Source organism: Callospermophilus lateralis, chromosome 4 (genome assembly GCF_048772815.1).
Source record: "Callospermophilus lateralis isolate mCalLat2 chromosome 4, mCalLat2.hap1, whole genome shotgun sequence".
Classification (NCBI taxonomy): domain Eukaryota; kingdom Metazoa; phylum Chordata; class Mammalia; order Rodentia; family Sciuridae; genus Callospermophilus; species Callospermophilus lateralis.
This window is the reverse complement of record NC_135308.1, coordinates 53496180-53515691: the sequence shown is the minus strand read 5'-3', so window position 1 is coordinate 53515691 and position 19512 is coordinate 53496180. Positions and strand designations below refer to the sequence as shown.

At 44.6% G+C, this 19512-nt stretch overlaps 1 protein-coding gene across 2 annotated transcripts; it reads right to left on the bottom strand.

Annotated features, from left to right (window-relative positions):
* Positions 1 to 16315: 16315 nt before the first annotated feature.
* Positions 16316 to 19152, bottom strand: Adrb3 (adrenoceptor beta 3). Of its 2 annotated transcripts, none has more exons than XM_076853884.1 (3): positions 17662 to 19152; positions 17182 to 17352; positions 16316 to 16987 (listed from the first exon to the last, which is right to left on the bottom strand). In XM_076853884.1, exons 1-3 carry the CDS (start codon positions 18852 to 18854, stop codon positions 16873 to 16875), a joined length of 1479 nt encoding a protein of 492 aa, XP_076709999.1. In that variant the 5' UTR covers positions 18855 to 19152; the 3' UTR covers positions 16316 to 16872. The 2 variants fall into 2 exon arrangements, with proteins under 2 accessions (XP_076709999.1, XP_076710000.1); XM_076853885.1 differs by having other exon boundaries at positions 16900 to 16987; positions 17182 to 17242.
* Positions 19153 to 19512: the final 360 nt, after the last annotated feature.

Sequence of the window (19512 nt, the reverse complement as noted above, 5' to 3'; positions counted from 1 at the left end):
TACTATCCTTCCTACCCCTATACTTCTCCCCTCCCTTCACTTCCCTCTACCTAATCCAAAGTAACTCCATTCTTCCCTAGCCCCCTCCCTTATTGTGAATTAGCATCCACATATCAGAGAAAACATTTGGCTTTGGGTTTGAGGGAATTGGCTTATTTCTCTTAGCATGATATTCTCCAGCTCCATCCATTTACCGGCAAATGCCATAATTTTATTTTTCCTTAAGGCTGAGAATATTCCATTGTGTATATATACAACATTTTCTTTATCCTTTTATCTGTCGAAGGATACCTAGGTTGATTCCATAGTTTAGCTATAGCGAGTTGAGCTACTATAAACATTGATGTGGCTGTGTCCCTGTATATGCTGATTTTAAGTCCTTTGGGTATAAACCTTTTGAAATATAAATGTGTGTGTGTGCATCCATGCATGCGTGTGTGTGCACACACATGTGCGTGTGTATTTAATGGGAATAACAAATATAGAATTCTGTTTGTTTATTTGTGAGATTTATGGAAATAGGTATGTCTTTCAAGCTGTTACAAAGAGACAGAAACTGAAAAACTGAGGTCCAAATGTAAGTTTTGACTATAGAGTTTATAGTACAGGATACTTGGGAGTTCCCCTGAAATACAACTGACATTCAAACAAACTAGGTTATTATATTTTTCCCTAGAAAATGTCCAGCTCACAGATACTCACTGAAGATGACTGCTTAAGTGAAATAGCCCCTTAGGCAATCTCCCCAGTCCCTCTCAGGCTTAGCCAAGGGGAACAAAGGATAAAGGATGCCAGCAAGGGATGAAGACAAGAAAGGTATCCTTGCTAGCTTATCCAAAGAGCTTATTTCATTGCTAAGAACATGCTGTATTTGAATAAGTATTACCTGGAGATCCATGTATTGGAGGCTTGGTCCCCAGCTTACGGTACTATTGGGAGTTGATAGAATCTTAAAGACTTGGGACTTAGTAGGAGGTCTTCAGGTCCCTGAAAGTGTGCCCTTGAAGCAGATTGTGGGACCCTTGTCTCCTCCTCTTTCTCTTTCTCTTCCTGACCATGAACTTAACAGTTTTGGTCCACCTTGAACTCCTGCCATGATATGCCACCACCAGGCCCAAAGCAATGGGGTCAATTGGTCATGGACTGAAACCTAAAACTCTGAACCAAAATAAACCTTTTATCTGTCTTGAGGGTTTGTTACAGTAACAGAAAGCAGACTAACATAAAACAAGAATTAAAAAGTAATTAGGGCTGGAGATGTGGCTCAAGCGGTAGCGCGCTCGCCTGGCATGCGTGCGGCCCGGGTTCAATCCTCAGCACCACATACAAAGATGCTGTGTCCGCCGAATACTAAAAAATAAATATTAAAAAAAAAGTAATTATACTTTGTGTCCACAACCATAGGGGTAGTATGTGCTTTGAAGTAATGAAGACTATGTTGCTTCTCTTCCCATTTTTCTAAATGGGGGCTTTAGAGCAGTTTTCCTCCTGGCACTGTACACTGAGTATATTTAAGAGTGTTTACATTTACAGTTACATTACTTTTAGTCCATTAGTTCCAATGTCATAAGTACCCACTTTCAGATACAGAAAAATACATCTCACCCAAAGATCCTGAGCTCTAAACTAAATATTAAATATGGCTTTGGGTTGTTTCCTTTTGGGATGAGAGAGTAAGTCTGGGGTTGCGTGTGGGAAAAAAATGCATTATTGTAGAATAAAATTAATTTAGGACAAATTAATTTAGAATAAAATTCTAAAATATTGATTTAGAGTAAAATTCTAAAATAATTCCTAGAATTATTTATATCTGGAAAATAATATGGCCTGATGAGCAGTCAAAGGGTGAAAGGTGGTGATTTTTCACTAAGTTCACCTAGAAAACCTTTTCTTACTCTTTCTAGTGAAAAAACTTGCTGGGAGCCATCAGCCAAGTAGGTATGACAATTTCCTTGCCAGCTACTCCCATGCTGTCTTGAGCAAGGTCACCTTTCAGGAGTCCTTCCACTAGATTCTAAAGGGGGAACACCCTAATCTCCTATTATGCTAAACCGGGGACACCCTAAACAGGGATCCGCCCTGATCCTTGAGCAAGGTCACCTTTCAGGAGTCCTTCCACTAGACAGCATGGGAGTAGCTGGCAAGGAAATTGTCATACCTACTTGGCTGATGGCTCCCAGCAAAAACTCTCCCCCCTCCTATCTTAGGTCCCAAACCTCAAGTCACACAGTGTGTCCTAGTCCCTTCCTGCTACTATAACAAAACACCTTAGACTGAAGAATTTGTAAACTACAGAAATTTATTGCTCATAGTTCTGGAGGCTGGAAAGTCCACCATCAAGGCACCAGCACATTCCAAGTCTAGTTGGAGGGCTTGCTCTCTGCTTCAAAAATGGCAGCTTCAGACAGGCATGGTAGTACACGCCTATAATAAAAGTGACTCAGGAGGATCAAGAGTTCAAAGCCAGCCTCAGCAACAGGAATGTGCTAAGCAAACTCAGTGAGACCCAGTCTCTAAATAAAATATAAAATAGGACTGGGGATGTGATTCAGTGGTCAAGTGCCCCTGAGTTCAATCCCTGGTACCCACCCCCCCAAAAATGGCACCTTCTTACTATATCCTTATGTGATGAAAGGGGTAAAGTGGCTCCCTTCAACCCCTTTTATAAGAACACTATTAACATTCATAAAGGTGGAATCTGCGTGGCTTAATCACTTTCTCAAAGGCCTCCCTTATTTTTTTCAGTGTATTTATTTTAATTAGGTATATATGATTCACTGTACACAATTGCAGCACAACTTTTCATTTCTCTGGTTGTCACAATATAGTGTCACACTATATGCGCAGTCATTACCTAGAGTAATGATGCCCATCTCATTCCACCATCCTTCCTGCCCCCATGCCACCTCTCCTCCCCTCCCTCCCCTTTGCCCAATCAAAGTTCCTCCATTTTTCCCATGCCTCCCACCATTATGTATCAGCATCCATTCAGCCTTTGGTTTTCTGGGATTGGCTAACTTCACTTAGCATGATATTCTCCAACTCCAACTATTTACCTGCAAATGCCATAATTTTATTCTCTTTTAATACTGAGTAACATTCCATTGTGTGTGTATACTACAGTTTCTCTATCCATTCATCTATTGAAGGTTTGTATCACAGTTTAGCTATTGTGAATTGGGCTGCCATAAATTTTGATGTGGCTGCATTACTATAATATGCTGATTTTAAGTCCTTTGGGTATAGACATAGGAGTGGGATATCTGGGTCAAATGGTGGTTCCATTCCAAGTTTCTAAGGAATCTCCAAACTGCTTCCCAGAGTGGTTACACCAATTTGCAGACTCACCAGCAATGTATGAGTGTGTCTTTTTCCCCACATCCTTGCCAACCCTTATTGTTGTCTGTATTCTTGAAAACTGAAAGGCCTCCCTTCTTAATACTATTACATTGGCCACTAGGTTTCAACATGTGAATTTTGTGGGGGACACCAACATCCAGACCATAATAGCACAGTGCTTGCTCTGAGAAGAAGCCTGACCTATAGGTAACCTTTCTTAGAATTTTCTGTTGGAGTCAGAGAAAAAAAAACCCTTACATTACATAATGAATTAATCCTAATGCTTCCAAAAGATATTGGCCCCTGACATGTAAGAAATCTCAAAAGAAATATGAAAACTGTGTGCAGACAGAAGATGAAAAGAACTTCAAATGACTCTAACCTCTTACTCCTATCACTATCAGTTTGTATTCTTAGTTGCAAGCAACAGAAACTGATTTAAACATAAAGAGAGATTTATTGGAAGGATATCAGGTAGGCTCATCATTGATAGGGAGGTTGGAGATTTTAGACCAGAGCCTGACCAAGATCAAAAAAAGGAAGCTGGTAAGAATTCAGCTGCTGACCACCAGAGGATGCTGTGACTGGCTCCACTATCACCTTCCTCAGCTGGCCTTGCTGCCACTGCAGGTCCCAGAGATGGGACCTTACTGCCAAGGGATGTTGCAGTTGCAAAGGATTCTTTCAGTCCTTACTTCCTACTTTCACTAGCTCCCATGCTTAGACCAGGAGGTTGTGTCTGATTAACTGAGCCCACTCCCACTGGCCCCTTGCATGCCCTAGGAAAGGGGTGGATGGAGGTGGGGTCTCAGCCTCCTGAGAGTCCTAGGCTGTGGCTTGAACCAAGACTTGGAAAATGGAGAAGCCCCTACACTTGAGAAAAAGGTTCACGGACAGCAGGCCAAAAAAGACAAACATTCACAATTACATCACACTTTTCCCTCTCCTCAAATAACCATCCCTTTCCCCTAGTAGTTTCAATGACTGATCTTATTTCACAGAGACAATAAAAGTGTGAAACCAAAATTCTTGAGACTGAGGGATCTCTGAAAGAATAGGCTTTATTGATGCTAGCAGGAAAGAGAGAATCAGATCTTGGGACAAGTTTCTGCAACAGCCAGCAGCAGGATTTGCTGGAGTATTTTTATAAATTTTGGAGGGAGGAAAGCCTACATTGAACCTACATGGGCTATAGAATAGGAGAGCAGTCCTAAGAAGTACTGGTTGCTTCTGAATTGGTTGGAATTCATCTGCAAAGTTTATATGTAACCAGGGCACAATGGCTCTGGTGGTCCCTGTGATGAGATTTAAGACAGATGTTCAGGAATGTGAGACAGTCTTTTTGTTGGTCCCTGCAATACCACCACTGCAGCTGTTAACTGATAACTTCCCTTATCTCTTTCCCCCTTCCCCCCTCATCATCTGTCCTTTCTAATTAAACTTAGGATATTTCAGAATTTCTCATGCTGCCATCATAGGTAGCCATCTCTGTCTTTTCTCTCAGTAAAGTGGGTGATGACCTATGTCCCTATCTCTCAGTGCTCTGAGTCCTGACTCCTGAAACACCTATATTCCTCCTTCAGTTGATCTTCATCTCCTCTATCATCAATTCCCCCTCTTCTAGAGAGTTCTCTTGAGCATACAAACAGGCAGTAAAAGTCCCACCTTAAAAACAAACATCTTTCCTTTGATCTCATATCTTCCTTCCAGATACCTCATGTACCTGTCAATCAGGGTTCAACAAGGAAAAATATGGGTATTCTAGGAATTAGACCTTACATAGCTGGGGGAGGAGCTAGGGAAGTGAAGGTAGAAGATGCAGGAAGAAGAATTAGGCCCAGCCAACACATCTAGCTGCAGAAATGGTTCCCATGAGGCAGAATGTATGGAGAGGTCTAAGGGAAGACGGGGCTTCAGATCAGCTATTGCCCCTATGGGTTTGCAGTCAAGTGTCTTGTGTGGGTCCAGGTCCTCTGAGGATTGGCAAAACCAACAGTCTGCAAGCAGAGCTGGACACAAAGAGGGGGAGTCTGAAGACAAGCTGGAGCCCCCAACTACTTCTGCTTCTATATCTCTCCTGAAGTCCTCCCTGCATTAATGGATCCTCCTTCACTTCTGCCTCTCAAAGCTTGTGTGCATTCCCCTTTTGTCCAACTTTACCCCAGAGTCTCAAAAAAGATTCTGGGAACCAAAGTTCCCTGATTAACCAAGATGACACCAGATGATCAGTCTCACTGTGCTTCTATGCTCCTCTTCAAAGCAATAGCTCTTGAAAGAATGCTTCGTGTTCTGTCACTTCTTCTCCACTGGGAACTCTGCTGAGTCCAATCTGATCAGCATGTCATCATCATCACATCCTTGGGGCTGGTCTCATCAAGGTCACCAAGGACAGACCTTCATTGTCAGATTCAATGGTATGTTCTCCGTCCTCTTGTTATTCAATGTTTCAACAGTACGTGACATCACTGGCTGCTTCCTCCTTAAAACATCTTCTTCCCAGGACTTCTGGGACCCTGCTCTCTTGGCTCTTCTTTCACTACTGCTACTTCTCAGTTGACTTTGATTCCTCCCTGGAACCAAATAGGATCTCACTCTGTTACCCAGGCTGACCCTGAACTCCTGGGCTCAAATGATGCTCCTTGCCTCAGCCTCCCAAGTGTCTGGGAAAAGAGGTGAACCATTGCCTCTAAATATCCTCTAAATGACCTCTAAATATAGAAATGCCCCAGAGCCCAGGCTTTTGAATTCTTCTCTATCTATGCCTACCATTCAAGTGATCTACATTCATGAACTTAAATACCTATCTCTTGTCTTCTTCTAGCGCTGCCTAGAGAGGTGGCAGACATCTCCTATTCGGCATCTTGGCTGCCCTCAGACCTCATGTGAAGCCCAAAACCATCCAAAAGAGGACCAAAGATGTGTTACTGGCACAAACCCAGAGGTACTGAAAACACTGAGAAGATTCAAGGACCAGATCTTGATGTCCAGCCTTGGTTATGGGGCAAACAAGAAAGCAAAGCACATGCTACCAAGTGGCTTCTGGAAGTTCCTGGTCTGCAATGGCAAGAGCTGGAAGTGCTGTTGATGTGCAGCAAACCTTACTGTACTGAGATTGCTCACAATGTTTCCTCCTAGAACCACAAAGCATCATGGGAAGAGCAGCCCAGCTGGCTGTCAGTCACCAATCCTGAGGTTAGACTATGCAGTGAAGAAAATGAATAGAGAGCTCATGTGCACTTTGTGTGTGTGTGTGTGTGTGTGTGTGTGTGTAGATAAAACCACAATAACTCCCATCTGGCATTTTCAAAATACATATATTCATATATACCTATATCTCAAATTTATATATCCAGTCCCAACTTCTCGCCTGACCTATAGAACTGAAAAATCCAGTGCTCATTTGATATTCCAATAAATAATTAATAGATTCTCCAAATATACTGTGTCCAAAAACTAACTCATAGCTTCATATCCCCACACTGAGCCTGCTCTTATTACATTTTCCCCATTTTGTAAATGGCAAATTCATTCTGCCAGATGCTGAGGCTGAAAATCTTAGGCTTACCCTTAACATCTCTCTTTTTCTCTTATACCCTATGTATTAGTTTTCCACAACTAAACGAAATACCTGAGGCTGGTTAACTTGATAAAGAACAAAAGGTTTATTTAGTTCACAGTTATGGAGGTTCAAGGACTCAGCTCCTGAATAAACTTGGCTCTGGTGAAGACCTTATGGGAATGACATCACAATGTCAGGAGTGCCTATGAGAAGAGGTCACGTTGCAAGACACGAAGCCAGAACACAGGGAGGGGTCAGTAACAACTGAGCTCTCTGAAAACTAACTCAGGGTTCCATGAGAATGATGTTAATCTCTTCTAAGAGCAGTACCCCCATTTGCCTAAACACCTCCCACTAGGATCCACTTCTTAAAGGTTTCATTTTCCCCCACACTGGAGACCAAGTTTCCACTATGTGAACCCTTAGAAACATATTCAAACCATATTCAAATAATTACATCCTACATTTAAGCCTTCAGCAAATTATCTTAGAATTGAACCTTGTAACATATTTAATATGTGTCTCTTCACTCAATAAAAATTTACTGCTGGAGGCTGGGGATATAGCTCAGTTGGTAGAGTGCCTGCCTCACATGCACAAGGCCTTGGGTTCAATCCCTAATGTAAAAAAAAAATAAATATTTATTTATTTATTTATTCATTCATTCATTCCTGGGATGGATGGATAAGCAGAGGGTACAATCTGTTATATGTAAAGATGACAGGGGCACAATGTAGGAAAAGTAAAAACTTGACAATTTCCTTGGTGGATTTAAGTATGATTGAAACAGAGGTATATGGGAGTGGGGATGGTAAGAAATCAAGTTAGGAAGGTAGGCTCTGTCCATGTTATTTTAAGAATGAGAATAACATGATTGGACTTATGTTTTAGAAATTCCTTCTGGGGGCTCATGGAGATTGAAGAGGAGCCTATTTGGTTAACTAGGTTAAGAATTGAGGAAGGCCTGAGCTAAGGCACTGACTAAGGGGTAGAATTGACAGATGTCCTCCATAAAAATACCAGGCACCATCCCAAGCCTTTTGGGGGAGATGCAGGCAGGCAGAGGTGGTTTTGAAAAATATCTTAATTAAAACAATATCTTTTTAAAAATTTAAACAATATCTTATGTATCCAAAAGTCCACTCATTTTGTCCAACTTTTCTGCCTCCTTAGTCTTCTTTTTAAGAAACACGATTTTTTCATTATAGCAACTTGCAAAAATGTTAAAGAGAAGCATGGGCAAGGCTTTAAAAATGGTTCTGGTGTAAGATCAGAAGCTCTAACAAGAGACTCCCAAAGTCAATACCAGATAGAGAGCAATCCTACCCTATGACTAACCAAGGAGATGGTGGTAAGAGTGGCTTAGGAGTAAATGCTGAGGGTTTTGGTTTTGTTTGTTTGTGAATGTGTTTGTTTTTGTGCTGCTGGGGACAGAACCCAGGGCCTCACGCCTGCTAGGCATGGGCTCTACCACTGAGCAACACCTGCAGCCCCAAGCTCTGAGTCTCTAGGGAGCTAGAGCAGTGAAGTTCACCCACAGCCCTGTGTGTTTCCCCTCCCCCCAAAGGTAGGAATTTCTCCTATGGAAAAGCAGCTTCCTGTACTTCCCTCATCCTCCCAGCAGGTCTGGGAGGGTGTTCTAACATCTATTAGATTCAGAATTGATCCTTGGGGAGGCCCTAGGAGGAAGGGCTTGCTCACGAGATCCCACAATGAGAAGAGAAACCAGAGACCTGCACTGAGCAGGTGCGAAGCTGTCCCAAGCCCAGTTCTTTCTTCTCTGGGAAGAAGTGACCCATCCTTCCTCCCTTTGGGGTTTTGGACCTCTGGCTCCTAAATTTCTTAAGATGTATGTGGGGCTAAGGAATTAGGGGAAGGCTGGTCATTCTCTCAGGAGCAAAGGATGGCTAGGGAACATTAGATCACAGCAGGGGGACCTTCCTGAGCTTACAGTCCTGTTGTACTTTGGGTTCTGATGGGAAACCTTTAAAAACACTGCCAGAGAAGAAGTGCTGGAAAGAGCAGCCTCCAGCGGAATTGTGCAGTGACTCTGTATTCATTTTCTATTGTGTGTAATAAAGCACCACACATGTGGCAGCTGAGAAGAACACAAATCTATTAACCTTGCGGTTTCCTTGTGTCAGGAGCCCAAGTATGGGTTAGCTGGATCTTCTGCTCCATGGTCTCAACAGAATGCAGTCAAGATGTTGGGTAAGGGTCTCACCCAAGACTCAAGATCTTTTTCTAAGCTCCTGTGGTTTCTGGCAGAACCCATTTCCCTAACTTTGTAGAACTCATGGTAGCTATTTTCCTCGAGGCCAGCAAGAGTCTCTCTCTGACTTCTTCAGTCTTTGACCTCTCAGCTGTCTTTTAAACGGCTGGCCTAATTAGGCTCACCCAGAATCACCTCTCTCTTTACTAAGTCAATTGACTAGGGACCTTAATTACATCTTAAAAAATCCCTTCCTTTATGCCATATAACAACATAGTTGCAGGAGCAGATTCTTGGAACCTTCATTATATTCTATGAGCTAGAAGTAATTTATAGGTCCACCCACATTCAATGGGAAAGGAGTATATAGAACATGGGCCATTGGGACTTATCTCAGGCAGGTTTCTGCCTGCCACAGATTCCAAGAGCTTCTGGAGAGAACAGCCCTTCCTTGAAAGGTGATTGCAGTGGATGATAATTTTTTGAGGTCAAAAATCTCACTTAAAGGGCTCACAAGTGTCTCACAGGAGTAAGTTAGATGGTGCCACCCCAAAAAGATAGGCCTACCTAAAATCTCAGAATGTGACCTTATATTAAAGAATGGTCTTTGTAAATGTAGTTAAGGGAAGAGTTTTGAGATGAGATCATCCTAAATTATGAGGGGTCACACATCTACTAACACGTATCTTTTTAAAAGACAGAAAGGAGAAGATACAAGGATATAAGGATATGGAATGATATGTCTATGAGCCAGGAATGCTAAGGGGTGCTCAAGTCCCCAGAAGCAGGAAGAGGGCACGGGAGAGACTCTCCCTCAGAGTCTTCAGAAGGAACCAGCCCTGCCCATATCTTGATTCCTGACTGCTGGCCTCCAGAGCTATGGGGGAATTCATTTCTGTTATTTTAATCCAGCAAGGTTACAGTGATTTGTTTGGGCAGCCTTGGGAAACTGATAAACTCACTGATAATTATCCCCAGAGGAATCAGCGCCAAGGAGACAGACTTGGTGGCATTAGGTACAACAAGAACTTACACTCTACCAAGATGCCAGTTCCCACAGATCAGAGGTGCCCTGAGAGGTACTAGCTCAGGCAGTTTTATGGTTAGACTAACACAAGCTACACTCATCACAGAACCCGGGGAGAAGGAATAGCCTACTTTACCATCCCTTCCCTGATGCATTTGTTCAGGTCAGCTCCTGAATATAAATAAATAAGGCTAAAACAACTGTGACCTGAACAAGTTTTCTTTAAGGATCTTAAACACAAGCAGTGCAAGAACTAAAACAGGGCTACACCCTACTGGACACCTAGGCTTCTCCCTTCTGGTTCTTCTGTCATCTGCCACACGTGGTTGCCATCTCATGACCATTTCACCAAGGGACATGGAGTACACACCTTTCCCTTTAATCGCAGGTCTGCAAATCGCATACTTCCATTGGCTAGAACTTGGTCACCTAGCCACAGCTCTCTACAGGTGAGGCTGCAAAGCATTCTTAGCTTCGAGGCCATGTTTCCTGATAAAGCTTAGGGTTACCATTACTAAAGGAAGAAGGGAGGAATGGAGAACGGATAACAGCATCTGCTCACAGGATGCTGCAAAACTAAAGGTCTGACTTCCATCAGTGACTTCTCAAAGCAGAACCCAGGAGGTGGGAAAAAAGGCCCAGAAATGAAATCTAGGCATGGATGGCACCCCCACTACCCTTCTAGCTGATGATGGGATAAAACAGAGCTTCAGAAGACCAACTGGGCAGAGGAAGGAGATCAAGAGGGAGGGAAAAAGGAAGAGATGGGGAATGACTGAGGAATGAAATGTACCAAATTATGCTGTCTATGTATGAATATATCACAATGAACCATAAATATATATATATATATATACATGTGGTATATAATTTCTATACATAATATAACTCATTATATAAATTAATATATTAAATTCACTAATTAAAATAAAAATAATAGAAGGGAAATCAGCGGAGTAGAGCAAACAGTTCAGGGGAGGAAGTGAGGAAGGAAAGGGAAGGTACAGGGAATGAGATTGATCAAATTATGTTACATGCATGTGTGAATATGGCATAATGAATCCCACTATTATGTATAATTATAACACATTAATAAAAAAAAGGCTTCAATATAGGTTTGATGCATCAGGTATAGGATGAGGGTAGAAAGGCCAGGAGTTAACAGGGATCCCCCTTCCCTATCACACTCTCTGTTGGTGACTGAATTGTGTCCTCCTGAAAAACATGTTGAAATCTTAACCCTAGAACTTATAACTGTGTCCTTATTTGGAAAAGGGATCTTTGCAGATGTAATCAAATTAAAATGAGGTTAAACTTGGGGCTGGGGTTGTGGCTCAGCGATAGAGTCCTCGCCTGGCACATGCAAGGCTCTGGGTTCAATCCTCAGCATCATAAAAATAAACAAATAACATAAAGATATTGTGTCCAACTACAACTAAAAAATATTTTTTAAATGAGGTCCTATTGCATTAGATTGGGCTCTGACCCAATGACTGATGTCCCTATAAAAGACATTTGGACACAGACGTGAAGAAGGTCATGTGAAGACAGAGGCAGAAGTTCCAGTGACATATCTACAAGCCAAATAATACCAAGGGTGGCTGGCAACTACCAGAAGCTAGAGAGGCAAGGAAGGTTTCCACTTAGAGCTTTCTGAAGGACCATGCCTTGCCAGTCTCCAGAACTGTGAAAGAATAAATGTCTATTCCCAAGCATAGTTCCCAAGGGAAAAAACCTAAATTTGTTATCAGCAGCGTCTCATATTTATATACCTTCTCTGTCCTTTCTGATTCCTTGGAGCCCAAGCTCATGAATCCCTACTAAAGCAGACTGTAAGATCTCTTTTTCCCCAGGGATTGAACCCAAGGGTGCTTAACCACTGAGTCACATCCCTAGACCTTTTAATTTTTTTTATTTTGAGACAGGATCTCACTAAGTTGCTTAGGGCCTTGCTAAAATTGCTGAGGCTGGCACCAAACCTGCAATCCTCCTGCCTCAGCCTCCAGTGCCACTGGAATTTTAAGTGTATGCCGCCACACTGGCTGGACCATAAAATTCTGACATCTAGCAGTGAGTGCCCTCTACTCTCAACTTTCTACCCAACCTTGAAATGTATCTTATTGTCAATGCTGCATTAGGGATGGTGGGATGATCCAAATCAGGGTCAAAATACTAGGCTCAGGCCAGTCCAGAGTTTGAACATGGAAACAGAGCCAAGGGTGTAAATGTTTAGCGACAAGGTTATGAAACCAAGGATATGAGTTCTCGCTCGCATCCCACACAAATGACAGAATTGAGGTTCCTCTTCGTGGAGTGGCTGGCTACGAAATAAAGGCTAAGAAAGACGAGGTGGCAAAGGGCTGGGATTGTGGCTCAGTGATAGAACACTCACCTAGCATGTGCTGGGACCTGGGTTCAATCCTCAGCACTACATAAAAATAAATGAATGGAATAAAGGTACTGTGTCCAACTACAACTAAAAAATAAATAAATAAATAAATAAATATTAAAGAAAAAAAGGACAAGGCTGCGAAAAAAGCCACAGGACAGAAAGTAGTTTTTAAAAAGCTGTGGTGGGATAGCTAGCTGATCTTCGGGATCGAGCTTCCATGCTAGAAAAAGAGGAATAACGCCTTCGCTTGCTTTTTTTTACATGGGGGAACATCAAAGGTTTTTCATGGAATGTTCTTTGCCAAATAAAGTAGGAGGTGAACTGTCCAGTTCCCAACAGGTTTCGCCCAACTCTGGAGCTACAAGAGTTGTCTCCCTAGTAGAGCGAAGACAAGAGATCTCATGCCTTGGGTGATCTGATGCACACGGGAAAGCCAGGATAGTTCCCAAGGAAAAAAAAAACCTAAATCTTCATGGCTCAGTACCACTCAAGTGGCTCACGGGTGGCTCCCCACAATGAGTCTGAGGTGGGAAAGAAATACCAGGCAGGGCATGCCCACAGTGAGCAAAAATGTGTGGATCAAGATCCAGGATGCTACTATGAATGGAACTCTACCTATATGCCAAAACCAGGAGATCTGGGACTCCTACCTCCAAACTTTAATTCCACCACTTTGTTCTGGGGGAACCCTTTCAATTTCTGAATAATCTGCACATACAAAATGTTATTTGGTCTTCAAAATCAGTCTGCATGAGCCGAGTAGAGCAATAATATCTCCATTTGAGCCATGCACACTGATGCACATCTGTAATCTCAGTGACCTGGGAGGCTGAGACAGGAGGATTGTAATTTTTTTTTAAACATCAGAAATTTATTAGTTGCTAAAAACATTACAATGATCTTGACATATCATATATCATACATTTGATTCAAATGGGGTATGAATTCTTATTTTTCCCACGAGGATTATAAATTTGAGGTCATTTTCAGAAACTTAATGAGGCCCTAAGCAACTTAGTCAGACCCTATCTCAAAATAAAAAATAAAAAGGCTGGGGATGTAGCTCGGTGGTAGAGTACCCTGGATTCAATCCCCAGTACAAAAAAAAAAAAAAAATTTCCATTTCTCCATTTGATTTACTGGCAACCAAATATTCAGAGAAGCTAAGTAACTTGTTCACTGTCCCACAACTGGATTATTAGAGAAAAGAAAATGAATTTGGGTTAAAATTAGCACCAGCAAACTATTTGATTTCTATGCGGCTCTATTTTTTTGTTATCATTATTAAATAAATGATATTTTCAGAGCACCTCTGTGTTGGGCATACAACAGATGCTCACTAAATGGCCGTTTCTTTCCTTCCTCCATTTATTATTTGTTTTTGCAGCTCTGAATTCTGTGCTCTTCACACTAATTCAGTGTTGCCTTCCACTGGCTAAAGGAATGTTGGCTACTAAATTCATCCCTCTAGAATTTAGATTCTTCATCCATTTTTATCAAGTGGATTACCAGAAGACTGGACTAAATTATTTCTATGCTGACTTCCAGCTCTGATAGTTTGCAGCCTTATGAAAACTGCAATTCTGGCTGCCAGTCTAGTTAACAGACCAGCTTTGCAAAGTCCTCACTTGTTATACTTCATATCACCATCAGGGGGCACCCACAACCATTTATGCCTGGGATGAAGTCAATGCTAAGGCTGCGAAGCTCTTGCCCAGGCTTTCACAAAGCTGGAAGGACTATCTTCCTAAAGACAAGAGAGGAGAGAAAGTTTTTGTCTCTATAGGGAGAAGCTATTAAGATTTCAGGAATGAAGCTGGTGTATAATTACAGCCTGGTGTATGGTGGGCTACACTTATCACCATCTCTTAGAAGAATCTACCATGGGGGAGTCCTGGGAAAGTTTGCTGCCAACCTCCTCCTTGCTCTAACTCTGGTTCCACCTAGTAGGTCGCCTCTGGAAAACCCACTTGCTTCTCACTCCCTCTCCAACTCAATCCCCTTTTGCTGTCATTTCCATGCCATGCCCAGCTACTGCTAACAGACTTCTGGAAGGACAAGTGGCTCCACAGGCTCTTCAGTTTTCATTGGTCTGTAATCTTCACATCTCTAGGTTCACAGCCATGGTTGTTCATCTTCACAGTTCAAATGCACAGGCTTCCTGCTGGCAAAAGCAGCCTGCTCTCCGCCCAAGGATGTAAATCTCCCTCAGTTTGACACCTGGCCACAAGTTGCTAGAGAAATGACCAGAGAGGCTGCCTCTCCAGCTGTCAGATACACTGGTGACAATCTGCAGATGGATTCCACAGCCCAGTACAAGTCTAAACACTCCAAAGGAGGCTGACAGTTGGCACCCGGGTGCATATCGAGCAAGACACAAGCAGTATGAGCTCTGGATGCTATTCAAGGATGATTCTATAAACCAGAGTCCCCTCCTCCAAATCATCCTCTCCCTGCCTAGGACTGACTGAGCGATTTTCCTCAGTGATGTCAGGAAAATATTCAGAGATGGGTAGAGGAGGCCCTCTTATTTATCCCAGACTTGAGCAAGACTTCCTTCTCCACTAAGAGACAGTTCAAGAGTTGAGTCCTTTCCAAGAAACCTTAGATACCTCAGACACCAGAGATTGCACACTACTCTGCATTGGAAAGGAGAAAGTCATCTTTGGTATGCAAACATCCTGAGAAATAAAACCTGGGCTCCAGAAGAAAAGAGAACAGCGTAGACCGGGTCCAATTCACAGAGAACACCCATATGTGGAAATACACTAAGCTTATCCTGAGGGCAGATCTAAGTTTTAAAACTCTAGGGCCCTTGAACCTAGCCAATGCACTGTATACCATGTCACAAGCATGCTAAACATTTGGTGATTTACTGAGTATCCTGTGAATCAACCCAGACTATGGTTTATGGAGTCTAAATAAGAGCCCACAGAATGAGCAAGGGATTTCCATAGAATTTTTCTTTCCATAGGAAACCTGCCCAATAAGTTTCATTAAAATTGAAGTAAGGAGCCAGGCATGGTGGTTCATGTTTGTAATCCCAGTGACTCAAGAGGCTGAGGCAGGAGAATTGCAAGCTCAAGATCAGCCTCAGAAACTGAGGCCATACAAAACTTGGTGAGACCCTGTCTCAAAATAAAACATAAAAAGGGCTGGGGATGTGGCTCAGTGGTAAAGCACCCAGTGTTCAATCCCTGGTATAAAAACAAAAAAAAACAAAGAAACGTAAAAGGTATCAACAGGCTCAAAATTGTAACTTTGGTTTTACTTGAAGAGAATAACATAAATTTCTGCAGCCTAGGAATAGAGTGGGAAGGTAGAGGCTATGGAAATATTTGTTTATTGCCCAAGACATTGCCCAACACAAAAAAACAATACTGTGCTATGTCTAGACACACACACACACACACACACATCACATCACATAGACATGGCACTGAACCAAACTGGTTCCTGCTGGCAATAAAAGATTATGGGTCCCCCATGGGTTTATAATATGGAAAGTGACCAATGTCCCATGTATGATCCTGGACACAGTGGGCCTGGCTTTGCTACTCCCTTGCAACTGGATTCCAGAAATTTCAGAAAGCATAGGGAGGCAGGAGAGTCAAAGGCTTGAGCTGACTCGCTTCACCCAAACAGACTTTCGTTTTTTGTTTTTATGAGGATTAGGAAGAAAGGGACAGGGATTAGTTATAATTTACTGTCTCTGTCAAAAGCTAGCTCTGAGTAAAAGGGAAGGGAGCAAATGGATTATGAAAAGAAAACAAATGGAGAGAAAAAGAGAGCAAAGGATGAGCTGTATTCCGTAATATTTATTAATTTGATTTTAAATGGAAAAGAAGGGATCTGTTCCAATGGTTCATCTTCCTATGAACCTTGGAATCCGCCCCCCAACCCTGAAGAAGTCCTTCTGCTGTGAGGTAGATCAGATTTGTTCTGTGTCTAATGTGAGAGACATTGGTGTGCCGAGAGACATTGATGTGCCAAGAGCCATAGAGCAGGAACCAGGGACAAAACCCTAACCCTAACCCTCTTCTAGCCTGGTCACAGAACCTAGAGAATACCCATGGTTTTTCTGGGTCTGGGAAGCAGCAGGAATGGAGCTAGAGTGCTCTCTTTGCCCTACACACACCACACACAAGTGAGCCAGGTGATGTGCACCCTGTCATAGCCATGGGGCTGCTCTCAGGGCAGCTGGTGCAGGCAGCCTGGCATCCTGGCTGCTGAGGTAGTAGTGGGACGAGGTTTAGAAAACTTCCCTCAGAGAGAGAGAAGATGGTGAAAAACCCCTTGGTTTAAGGAACCCCCTTCCCATTCCATAGCCCAGTCGGCAGGTTCTAGAAAGTAGTTCTACAGCTGGGGCACTCCTTAGGGCTCATTCTGAACAGAGACCAGAGACTTTCCAAAGGTTCTGCATCCACGAAATTGTTTCTTAAAACTCCACAGGAAGCCCTGAAAAATGGAGATAACATATTTTGGGTAAAGGCTGACTGGGGGAATGGGGCACTGAAGGGAAGGGATAGCCCCCACAGGGACCCTGGAAAGCATATTTTATTACACACATGGGGGACCACTATGTTACAAAAATCCCATCCCTCAATTGCAGCCCAGTCTTTGAAGGGGGTGGGGCACAAATTTCTACTTACAGGTTCCTCCTGCGCTGTCCTTCATATTCGAAGTGCATTCTCACCTTCATAGCCTTCAAACCTTTGAGAGAAATCAACTGAGGACCAGGGGTTGAGAGGGCCACTAGTTTTCGATGCAAGTCTGAGCCAGGTATAATGATGGCCAGAAATCTGGGCGCCCAAAGAACTGAGCTAGAAAAACCAACAGGAGAGCCGACCACGGGGAGGAGAGGCCTCGGAACACAGCTCTTCTTTTCTATGACACATCCTAGGATGAAGAACCACCCACCACCTGCCCCTCTTTTGCTTCAGCCCTTGTGGTTGGATCCAGGAAAGGAAAGGACCTTGTTCCCCTTTTGGTTCCCTACTCTGCTCCCTCTTTTTTCAAGGCAGAGACCCTCCCAGAGACCTATTTCCTTCTACCAAACCCTAAACTCAGAAATGAAGATGCCGTACACTTTCTGACTCTAAACTGCCTGTCCCTCGGCCCTGATTACTTACCTGTTGAGCGGTGAACGTGATCTGGACTCCACGGGGCTGGCCCCAGCCGCTGGAGCGCTCAAGGGATGGCGGGCTGGGGAGGCAGTGGCCCGGGTCTCCTCTGGACGGCAGCTGCTGCAGCGGCACAGAAGACGGCGGAAAGCGCTGCGAAAGTCCGGACTACGACAGTAGATCAGTGGGTTGAAGGCAGAGTTGGCATAGCCTAGCCAATTAAGGGCGAGGAAAGCCGGGTCAGGAACTAGAGAGGGTCCCCCTAGGGCGCGCAACACGTTAGCCAGAAAGAAGGGCAACCAGCACAGAGTGAAGGTGCCCATGATGAGACCCAAGGTGCGCAGGGCCCGGTGCTCCCGGAGAGGCAGAAGCCGCGCGGGCCGCCGACCGCCGGAGGGCACTTGAGTCGAAGTGCACGTCGCCGAGGTGACAGGGTGCCCAGAGTGCGACAGAGCCGACGGAGACTCCTCCGGCGGGAAGCGGCCCAGCTCCCGGCGCAGCAAGCGCAGTTGGCGCTTGGCCACCACGAAAACTCGTGCGTAGACGAAGAGCATCACCAGAAGCGGAAGGTAAAAGGAGACTGAGGAGGAGAGCAGCGCGTAGGGCATGTTGGAGGCGAAGGAACAGCAGAGCGGATTGGAGTGGCAACGCTGCGCCTCGGCGTCCGCACCTACGCGCCACCACTGGCTCATGATCGGCGCAAAGGACACCGCGGCGGACACCACCCACACCAGGACCACGGCCGCTCCAGCACGGCGCTTGGTGACTAGTGCACTATAACGCAGTGGGTTGGTCACGGCCAGGTAGCGGTCCACAGCCAAGGCGCACAGGGTTTCGATGCTGGCCGTCACGCATAGCACGTCCACCGAGGTCCATAGCTCGCAACCAGTCGCGCCCAAGGGCCAGTGGCCAGTCAGCGCCAAAGTAGCCCCTGGCGGCACTACCAGGAGTCCCACCACCAAGTCGGCTGCGGCCAACGAAGTGACGAACACGTTGGTCATGGTCTGGAGTCTCGGCGTCCGGGCGATGGCCACGATTACCAACAGGTTACCTCCCACAGTGGCCAGCGCCAACAGCGCCCCAGCCAATGCCGCAGCCCAAGGTACCCCTGGCAGCCCACTCGTGTTGGCGGTGTTGGGTACAAGGGTGGGGGCGTCTGGCCACAAGGCCAGGGAGCCGTTCCCGTGAGGCCACGGAGCCATCTCCGCGTCGCGAGTGGAGCAGGAGAGAGAGGGAGGGAGGGGCTCTCCCCGTCCCCTGGTTCAGGGGAGGGAGCAGTAGAACGTGGGAGCGACTCCCCCAGCCTGGGCCATCTTCCGTAGTTGACAGGGATGAGACCGGTCAGCCTCCCCCCACCACTACCACACCCCCACTCCCTTGTTGCGAGCGCTCAGGGGTGGGGGGAGGTGTGGCCGTGCTTAAAGGGGCAGCGACCAATAGTTTCTAAGGGAGAGGCCTCAGTGGAGGGTGGAAGGGAAGACCTGCCACAGGGTGTCCATTCTTGCCATAGGCCAGGAGCAACACTGGGAGAAAGTAAAAAAGAACCCTCCCACCTCCATCCTTTAAGGAGTCAGAGGAAGAGATGACTTTCCCAAGGCAAGCAGAATATCCAGAGTAGGCTGTCATCTACTTGGGTGCCTCCGCTAAAGTGTTTGTATCGTTTTGTGGTGCTGGGGATGGAACCCAGGGCTTCCTGCATGCAGGCCAATGCTCAGCCACTGAGCTATATCATCAGCCCACCTAAGGTATTTTATTTTATTTTCAAAATTTATTTACTGTTTTGGTACTGGGAATTTAATCCAGGGGCACTCTACCACTGACTTACATCCCCAGCTCTAGCTGTTTGTTTGTTTATTATTT

Bases quoted from the DNA above. Each gene is read 5' to 3' on its own strand.
- Adrb3 (XM_076853884.1), bottom strand. From the start codon at position 18,854: ATGGCTCCGTGGCCTCACGGGAACGGCTCCCTGGCCTTGTGGCCAGAC. The intron at 17,353-17,661 runs GTAAGTAATCAG...TGGTTTTTCTAG, and splicing joins TCACGTTCACCGCTCAACAG to CTCAGTTCTTTGGGCGCCCA. The intron at 16,988-17,181 runs GTAAGTAGAAAT...TCCATTTTTCAG, and splicing joins GGACAGCGCAGGAGGAACCT to GGCTTCCTGTGGAGTTTTAA.